The sequence below is a fragment of the Oncorhynchus mykiss genome, chromosome 2 (assembly GCF_013265735.2).
Source record: "Oncorhynchus mykiss isolate Arlee chromosome 2, USDA_OmykA_1.1, whole genome shotgun sequence".
NCBI classification, from domain to species: domain Eukaryota; kingdom Metazoa; phylum Chordata; class Actinopteri; order Salmoniformes; family Salmonidae; genus Oncorhynchus; species Oncorhynchus mykiss.
The window spans coordinates 95,133,749-95,143,832 of record NC_048566.1 but is presented as its reverse complement, the minus strand read 5'-3'; the positions used below and the strand labels follow the sequence as shown (position 1 = coordinate 95,143,832).

The 10,084-nt window shown below is 40.7% G+C and overlaps 1 protein-coding gene across 1 annotated transcript in view; it reads right to left on the bottom strand.

Annotated features, from left to right (window-relative positions):
• Nucleotides 1–2,877: 2,877 nt before the first annotated feature.
• LOC110502428 (uncharacterized protein C3orf20) overlaps nucleotides 2,878–10,084 on the bottom strand; it is a 16,458-nt gene continuing 9,251 nt past the window's right edge. The window contains exons 13-18 of the mRNA XM_036959898.1: nucleotides 9,862–9,960; nucleotides 9,352–9,730; nucleotides 8,322–8,438; nucleotides 5,329–5,471; nucleotides 5,058–5,193; nucleotides 2,878–3,339 (exon numbers count right to left, since the gene is read on the bottom strand). Of these exons, the coding sequence (XP_036815793.1) occupies nucleotides 5,061–5,193; nucleotides 5,329–5,471; nucleotides 8,322–8,438; nucleotides 9,352–9,730; nucleotides 9,862–9,960 (871 nt within the window). The 3' untranslated portion in view covers nucleotides 2,878–3,339; nucleotides 5,058–5,060. The remainder of the gene's footprint in view (nucleotides 3,340–5,057; nucleotides 5,194–5,328; nucleotides 5,472–8,321; nucleotides 8,439–9,351; nucleotides 9,731–9,861; nucleotides 9,961–10,084) is intronic.

Here is a 10,084-nt window from a genome sequence, read left to right as displayed (position 1 = left end):
AAACTCTCAGCTCATTGCTCTTGTGTACAGTCGTTATAAAAACTCTCAGCTCATTGCTCTTGTGTACAGTCGTTATAAAAACTCTCAGCTCATTGCTCTTGTGTACAGTCGTTATAAAAACTCTCAGCTCATTGCTCTTGTGTACAGTCGTTATAAAAACTCTCAGCTCATTGCTCTTGTGTACAGTCGTTATAAAAACTCTCAGCTCATTGCTCTTGTGTACAGTCGTTATAAAAACTCTCAGCTCATTGCTCTTGTGTACAGTCGTTATAAAAACTCTCAGCTCATTGCTCTTGTGTACAGTCGTTATAAAAACTCTCAGCTCATTGCTCTTGTGTACAGTCGTTATAAAAACTCTCAGCTCATTGCTCTTGTGTACAGTCGTTATAAAAACTCTCAGCTCATTGCTCTTGTGTACAGTCGTTATAAAAACTCTCAGCTCATTGCTCTTGTGTACAGTCGTTATAAAAACTCTCAGCTCATTGCTCTTGTGTACAGTCGTTATAAAAACTCTCAGCTCATTGCTCTTGTGTACAGTCGTTATAAAAACTCTCAGCTCATTGCTCTTGTGTACAGTCGTTATAAAAACTCTCAGCTCATTGCTCTTGTGTACAGTCGTTATAAAAACTCTCAGCTCATTGCTCTTGTGTACAGTCGTTATAAAAACTCTCAGCTCATTGCTCTTGTGTACAGTCGTTATAAAAACTCTCAGCTCATTCCTCTTGTGTACAGTCGTTATAAAAACTCTCAGCTCATTGCTCTTGTGTACAGTCGTTATAAAAACTCTCAGCTCATTGCTCTTGTGTACAGTCGTTATAAAAACTCTCAGCTCATTGCTCTTGTGTACAGTCGTTATAAAAACTCTCAGCTCATTGCTCTTGTGTACAGTCGTTATAAAAACTCTCAGCTCATTGCTCTTGTGTACAGTCGTTATAAAAACTCTCAGCTCATTGCTCTTGTGTACAGTCGTTATAAAAACTCTCAGCTCATTGCTCTTGTGTACAGTCGTTATAAAAACTCTCAGCTCATTGCTCTTGTGTACAGTCGTTATAAAAACTCTCAGCTCATTGCTCTTGTGTACAGTCGTTATAAAAACTCTCAGCTCATTGCAATTCAAGTTTTTATTACGTGTTGAAAGGAAACTAAACGTTATAAAACAAAACTGCCGTCTTGAATCAACTACAGAAAAGCTAAGTGGAAAATCATGTCAGTTCGTATTGGGAGTAAACTAAGCCATTTAAAGATGGTAAAGTTTGAAACAAGAACAACTCCCCTCAGATGGACAAAGAGTTTCAAAGTTGTTTTTGCTAAGCATCCAACTTGCTGTTTGCATGTATGCAAATGGGTTTTAATTAGTCTGCCGTGTTGTCAGGTATCATAATATGAATTGTAGCGTTCTACCTTTTCAGTGGCATGTTGAAAGAGTCATACAGCAGTTGAGCATCACAACTTATTTATACTCCTCTGTACAGAATATCATTGATTGGTTGGTTTGACTTGATTATGTACACCTGGGGTATGTTCAGGAGAATGGACATTTACAGAATGTTCCGATAGAATTGTATTGTATCCGATGTATTGTGTAGATCAAATAGGACTATCAGATAGACTGGAATAGAATAGGAGTTTGTGTTTGCTCTATTCATTCTATTTCTATCTGCAACATGCAGTTCCTGCTTGCAGCCCTGCCTTTAGTTGAAGGCAGCCAATCCAATAATTTATGTTCCAGATACAACCCTCCCTTTAGTCGAAGGCAACCAATCCAATCGTTTCTGTTCCAGATACAACCCTCCCTTTAGTCGAAGGCAACCAATCCAATCGTTTCTGTTCCAGATACAACCCTCCCATTAGTTAAAATCTGTATTCAAATATATATATATATATATATATATATATATATATATATATATATATATATATATATATTTGTAGTTGCTTTCACAGATCTGTTTTCAAATAGTTAAAAATAAATGTTTTTACTTTCTTAGATCTATTTTCTAATGCCTTTTCTGGGATCTGTATTCAAATAATTGTAGTCACCTCCAAAGTAACTATAGTTGCATTCCACAAAACATGATTTAAACTATAGTTGTTCCAGATCTGGTAGCAACTCCAGATTTCCCATTTAACTCCACAAATCAAATACAGTAAACATCTGGCATACTGTCGGTGCAAAATACATATGGAAGATTGAGTCCCATGACTTGGGGTAAAGTCAAGGCCCTTAGGTACGCACATTTAATTTGTTATACATGACCATCATGTCATCATCATCATCATCATCATTAATAATAGACTAGATGTTGTTGAAGCTTGATGTTTATCATCATAGCTCATAACAATGGTCAATAATACAAATAATAGCCCACATATTCATGTGCATTTCAGCATCACATGCTGTGCTTAAATTGAACATTTCTCTCTGTCATCAGTGCTAATTAAAGCCAGTAAAATATCTGAGTTTAGTGGAAAATGAAGGAATGCGTGGGAGTTCATTTGCCGGGTCACCGATTTCTATGAGGAAGTAGGGTAAGAAACTAACGTCATCATTCATTTTATCAGAATATTTCTCCCTCTGAACATTCCACAGTATAGGTTATTCTAAAAACCAGCATTAGGCAACACTGAGTCACTGAGTCACCCATAGTTCTCTCTCTCAGTCTCTCACTCATCATTGGTTGATACACAGTCACTTTATCAGTCAGGAAGTGTCTCTCTCAGCTGAAACAGTATGATGTCACAACAGGAAGAAATGAGATAGCTCTGGGTTTGATACAATGGTAGGTAGACAGATAACAGTAGATCATCATTGTGTTTTTGTTGTTCACTTTGAAACAGTTTTCATTTGTCCTGGAGGATATGAAGACAGATAATATGGAAACAACAGTCTTTATTTGTAGACCGTAGAAAAATAAGGAAGATCTTCCATGATGCAACTGAGTTCTATAAAGTGCTATGATTTACAGTATGTGGAGCATCGCTTCGTTGAATTCATTTCAGTCAAACAAGACGTGTGCAAGACAGTCATAGATGTAATACAGATCTCCCATTACATTTACAGTGTAGTGCACCTAATATTAGACTTAGTCCCTCTCTCCCAGCAGACTGTCTGTCTCCAGCCAGCTAGCCCAGCTCTGATGAGGTTTTTCTCCAGTGTCTCCTGATGACTTGTGACACCAGAAAGGGTCTTACATTGCAGCTCTGATAGGAGCTGACCTTTGTTCAGTGTGGTGAGTACAGGCAGTGAGGATGCAGCAGAAGTCTTTTTTGGCTTTTTAAGCATGAGCGGTGTCTCTCTTTAACGTGACCGATGATGTCACAGGTCCCTGAGTCAATTTCCTGGAACACAAAGAAGTCAGCTTTACAATGCATGTTAGACATTTTAAACATAGATGTCACTCAGGGATTCTTGAAAGTTGGGACAATCCTTGTCTGGCAGGGAAATGTCATGAAAAAAAAATAATTTTGTTTAATCATTTGAACTTTACAAATTACATTTAAAGGGAATTAAAAATATATATTTATATTTGTTTATTAATTTCCATGTGGGCTCTCTGACAGAAAATGCTCTTGTCCGGTACAAAGGGTTACAAATGAAAACTTCCCCAAAAAGTGACAGTTTTTTTTTTAACTTGCAAAAATAAATATTAACTGGAAAATGATCACATGTAGTTTCTTGCAATAGCCCTCTCTGACTTCAAGGAATATTTTTTCTAAAAGCTGTGATTCCGCCCAGAATTGGTCAACTAAAATTCTAAATGAATCAGGAAGAAGCAGGACCAGCTATAACATAAGGAGGACCCCTTATTCATGTCCTCATTACATGTAGTGCAACAAGACCATTCGTGGTCTGTAAAGTGATATACTTTTGATTGATTTAAACAAACAATATTGAAATCACCATGGTCACTACCATAACCTGTCAACTCCATCTCCCTGAGATATTATTAAGATAGAATATTAGATGTTGGTTTAAATGAGTTCCTTTTAATTAGGTTTTAGAGTCATAAAGCAACTGAGGAAAAACTCAATTGTATTCCACTTGAATGAAGAAGGAAAATAAGCCATTATGTCAACTCTGCCAGATTTTTGTCTAATGTCAACTCTGCCAGATTTTTGTCCAATGTCAACTCTGCCAGATTTTTGTCTAATGTCAACTCTGCCAGAGTGCTGAAAGATCTGATAGAATGGTTATATTTGGTTGGGGATTGTGAAATAAATATTTTTTTATATTTTACAAATGTTTGTATTGAACTTTTATTTTTAAAGACAAGAACATGTCTGTTTTGAGTGTCTGTTGTCAATTCCTTCACTGATTGCTAACCCCCTTAAGATTGTTTTTTTTGGGGGGGGGGGGGGTAAATATTCAGAAAAAATATGTTTGTCATTGTCCTGCAATATATGCTTAAACTATTGAAGTACTTACTGTGCATCGACGTAAGAGATAATGTTTATAAATCTGATTTTATGTTCTGAATCTAGAAAAACATGCCAAAATGCTAATGAAGTTAGCCCTGGAGCATTATACAGTGGTATAAAACAAAATGAACATACTTTTGGAGATTTGTATGACATATTTTGAATAACTCTATGTTAGAATGAAACAATCAAGTACTTTAAACACTTGTTGAACAAAAAAACAAACATAAAATGAAAGGCCATATATGGTGTCTGACAGAGATGATATAAATCAATTTGCATTTCAAATGTTGTTAATATTAAGAAAAAAATATTCTGAGGAAACAAAGTTGGGATTGTCCCGTCTTTCAAGAATCCCTGCACTTGTTGTCAGTATGGGTAAGAATGAGGTAATGATAGTCGATAAACCAGTGTCACAAGCACAATATTGGGTAAGTGGTAAGAGAACAGGAAGTCAATCACAACATTAAGTAATGGTTCTAAAAGGACGGGGTGATACCTGTAACACAGAGCATTAGGTTTATGTATGTACCGCTCACTAGTTTGTAATACCTGTACCACAGAATGTTAGGTTTATGTATGTACCGCTCACTAGTTTGTAATACCTGTACCACAGAATATTAGGTTTATGTACGTACCGCTCACTGGTTTGGGACTTTTCCCTTCTCTAACAGGGCAGGTGTTCCATGAGGGATGTCTCCTCGTCCATCAGGGACCTTCTGAGCTCCCTGATGGCCAGGTGGGTTCCCTACTGCTGGACTCTTCACCTGGGCACTGCCAACACAGCGGAGAGGGTACTGTTCCCGTTCAACTCAATTCAATACGTTTTCTCAGAAGTCGTGTGAAATATGAGTGCCTTGCTGAAGGGCACAATGGCAGTAGGTAAGTGTCACTTCAGTAGCTGTTTACCTGAACTTGTAGTCTGAGGGCAGGCTCTGGCCCTGTCTGTAGTCCCCTCTAGTTTTAGAGATCTGCTTGTGGAGGTCCCTCACGGAGCAGCTGTAGCCGTTGAAGATGTAGTCAGCGAACAGCAGCTTCCCTCTGATGTACATCTGTTGAACCAATAAACAGAAACCTCGTATAGACTGACGGAGACGTGATGATGATTATTGTTGTTTCCAAAGAAAATTAGCACAAAAAAAGTCAAAATATCTGGATATGACATCCACTTAAAAAGACTGTAACTCAAAAACAAAGTTTTATTAACTGTTGTTATTTCTTTTTAATAGTTAAGATGATGAAAACAAAATACATTCTGATAGCATTCACTGTGCATTTAGGTTCCTTCTTTTCAATTGAAAAGCCATCAATCGATTATTGCTTAGTGTTTGTTTTCACAACCGGCTTTATCCTAATCCTCTGTTTCTCTCTGTTCTGACCTGCAGAGGAGTTGACCCTCCATCTGACACTAAAGTCTTTTATTCAGCCTATTTGAACCAGCCTGAATGCTGAGCTCACCATTGTCTCCCCTCTCTGGTTTAACCAGGGTTCATCCTATCTAGGCAAGCCAGAAGTCAGTCAGTCATTCATATGGTAGGTAACCTGGTCTCAGGTTTACAACAGAAGAACCTGACTAGCCTGTTCTTCATTAGTTAGTCTACAGCAGCGGTAAGCAAACGGTAAGAGAAGAAGAGAAAGTCCATAAGCCTCGGTATACCTAACGTCTCATACAGTGTTCCACTTCAAAATAACTTTGTGTCACTTTTATTTATAATTCTGGTAAGTAAATCCATCAAACAGTCTTTATTAAAGACAGTTACATTATTAGCATATTGAAGAGAGTTTCACTCTGTCTGTCTATCTTTCCTGCACAACCAGCCAGGTCGGCTCATTTTCAGTAAGTAGCCCTTTCCTCCACGCCCAGCCAGGTCGGCTCATTTTCAGTAAGTAGCCCTTTCCTGCACAACCAGCCAGGTCGGCTCATTTTCAGTAAGTAGCCCTTTCCTCCACAACCAGCCAGGTCGGCTCATTTTCAGTAAGTAGCCCTTTCCTCCACAACCAGACAGGTCGGCTCATTTTCAGTAAGTAGCCCTTTCCTCCACAACCAGCCAGGTCGGCTCATTTTCAGTAAGTAGCCCTTTCCTGCACAACCAGCCAGGTCGGCTCATTTTCAGTAAGTAGCCCTTTCCTGCACGCCCAGCCAGGTCGGCTCATTTTCAGTAAGTAGCCCTTTCCACCACAACCAGCCAGGTCGGCTCATTTTCAGTAAGTAGACATTTCCTCCACAACCAGCCAGGTCGGCTCATTTTCAGTAAGTAGCCCTTTCCTGCACAACCAGCCAGGTCGGCTCATTTTCAGTAAGTAGCCCTTTCCTCCACAACCAGCCAGGTCGGCTCATTTTCAGTAAGTAGACCTTTCCTCCACAACCAGCCAGGTCTGCTCATTTTCAGTAAGTAGCCCTTTCCTCTGTCTGTCTATCTTTCCTCCACGCCCAGCCAGGTCGGCTCATTTTCAGTAAGTAGACCTTTCCTGCCGCCAAATGACTTCCTCATGGGTGGAATGTTATTCGTATTTGTCTTAATTTCATAATTAATAAAGATTGTTTTAAAAAACATGCCAAAAATGTTTCTATGTCAAACAGTTTTGTTATATTTCAGTCTTCTGTGATGTATATAAAGTGTAATATCGGGGTGAAAACTCCAAATGGAATACATTTCTACTCTATATCTGACATGATTCAGGTGGCTTCTTATTTTAAGCCCATAACCATGTGTGTGAGGTGTATACTTTTTGTTTTTAAATTATATTTGTTTATGACTACCCAGAAACACTCTGTGTGACCCTGATTTAGCCCACTGCAGTAACAGGATAACTGGAGTTCTTGTAAAAAGGTACATTCATTTACAATAAGACCAAGCTGGTTTGATAATGATGTCAAATCTCTTGGATTGGTGTTTCTTTGCTGCCATCTACAGTAATATGTGGATATCAGGTGAATAAGATTAGGGCTACGTGCCGATCCTTCACATAGAAGTGTGCAATCATTCACTCCCTCTAATGGGTTTAAATCAGCATCTGATTGGTGCAAGCAAGGTTGTAGCTTAGGGAGTTTCCATCATATTACTTCCACCAGTCCATTCATTTTAAATCCGTGAGGGGGAGCGTATTAGTACCAGTTACAATTGGGCAGAAGGGTTTTTAGTGAATCGGACCACAGCCAAGCAGTCGTGGCTGAGAGAGAGAGACAGCTGTTGACCAACTGATCGTGGCTGAGATAGAGACAGCTGTTGACCAACTGATCGTGGCTGAGATAGAGACAGCTGTTGACCAACTGATCGTGGCTGAGATAGAGACAGCTGTTGACCAACTGGTTGTGGCTGAGAGAGAGAGAGACAGATGTTGACCAACTGGTCGTGGCTGAGAGAGAGACAGCTGTTTACCAACTGGTCGTGGCTGAGAGAGACAGCTGTTGACCAACTGGTCGTGGCTGAGAGAGAGACAGCTGTTGACCAACGGGTCTTGGCTGAGAGAGACAGCTGTTGACCAACTGGTCGTGGCTGAGAGTAAGAGACAGCTGTTGACCAACTGGTCGTGGCTGAGAGAGAGAGACAGCTTTTGACCAACTGGATGTGGCTGAGAGAGAGAGACAGCTATTGACCAACTAGTCGTGGCCCAGAGAGAAAGACAACTGTTGGCCAACTTGTCGTGGCTGAGAGAGGCACAGCTGTTGACCAACTTGTTGTGGCTGACAGAGGCACAGCTGTTGACCAACTTGTTGTGGCTGAGAGAGAGACAGCTGTTGACCAATTGGTCGTGGCTGAGAGAGAGACAGCTGTTGACCAATTGGTCATGGCTGAGAGAGAGAGACAGCTGTTGACCAACTGGTCGTGGCTGAGAGAGAGACAGCTGTTGACCAACTGAACGTGGCTGAGAGAGAGAGAGACAGCTGTTGACCAACTGACCAGAAACATCCCAGGGGCGGCATTGTGTCTCTGCTGCAGCAGTGCATTGTGGGTAGCTGGGCAGGTCTTCCCTGTAGACAGCTCATACCTCACCAGGCGGAACGAGTCCAGCTGACTCTGAATATGAGGACAAAGTCAAGCATGAAAAGTGTGTGTGTGTGTGTGTGTGTGTGTGTGTGTGTGTGTGTGTGTGTGTGTGTGTGTGTGTGTGTGTGTGTGTGTGTGTGTGTGTGTGTGTGTGTGTGTCAGCCCCTGGTAATCTCAAGAGTGGAATTATATGGATACATTGTATGTCCCGAAATGGAATGTTCTGTCATGTAAATGTATGTAAATCAACCTGTCACCCCGAGTGCATGACATGGTCCTGTTCTTATTCATGTAAATGTATGTAAATCAACCTGAGTGCATGGCATGGTCCTGTTCTTATTCATGTAAATGTATGTAAATCAATCTGAGTGCATGACATGGTCCTGTTCTTATTCATGTAAATGTATGTAAATCAATCTGAGTGCATGACATGGTCCTGTTCTTATTCATGTAAATGTATGTAAATCAACCTGAGTGCATGGCATGGTCCTGTTCTTATTCATGTAAATGTATGTAAATCAACCTGAGTGCATGGCATGGTCCTGTTCTTATTCATGTAAATGTATGTAAATCAATCTGAGTGCATGACATGGTCCTGTTCTTATTCATGTAAATGTATGTAAATCAATCTGAGTGCATGACATGGTCCTGTTCTTATTCATGTAAATGTATGTAAATCAATCTGAGTGCATGACATGGTCCTGTTCTTATTCATGTAAATGTATGTAAATCAATCTGAGTGCATGGCATTGTCCTATTCTTATTCATGTAAATATATGTAAATCAACCTGTCACCCCGAGTGCATGACATGGTCCTGTTCTTATTCATGAAATGTATGTAAATCAATCAACCTGAGTGCATTCATGTAAATATATGTAAATCAACCTGAGTGCATGGCATGGTCCTGTTCTTATTCATGTAAATGTATGTAAATCAATCAACCTGAGTGCATGGCATGGTCCTGTTCTTATTCATCCTCTCGTAGAGCAGCTCCAGCATGTCCTCATTGGGCAACAAGGGGATGTGAGGGGCGAGGGGGGTCTGGTGCAGGGCTGTCACACACACCACCAGGATCTGTTCACTGTGGGGGGGCTGGCCCCAAATGAAGGCATCATACTCCTGATCTGTCAGGACTGGCATGGTCCTGGAGCTACAGCGACACAGCCTGTGTGTCCGGCCCTCTAACCCCAGGAGAACGGCCCTAAGCTGGGCAGGACACGGGCTGTAAAGGGGGTAAGGGGTGGAGGGGCTTGAGGATGTGTAGTGGGGAAGTTGGGCAGTGAGACGGAGCTCTGGACTGCATCTCGGGATCACTACAGACCTGGGTGGAAAGAATAGAACATGGTTATTGGCATAGGACAGAAGGAAAGGGAAGAAGTAGTCCTTGTTAGGGTCAGAAGCAGTGAGTTGTCTCTGGCAGTGACAGAGGCATGGTTCTGGTTCTGTTCTTACTCCAGTCTGACGTTGCTGTGGACTCTGAACGTCCCTGACTGTGTGAAATGAAGGGGCTCCTCTCTTCCCTCCTTGCCCTGCTTCTTTGGAGAAAATGTCCTGTTGACAAATCAATAATACTCTTCATCATCAACAGAATCATTATCATCATCATCATCAAGACTTCAGTCTGAACATAATTGTCCACAAACTATTTGTTATTTTACATATCGTCGCTGTCGGA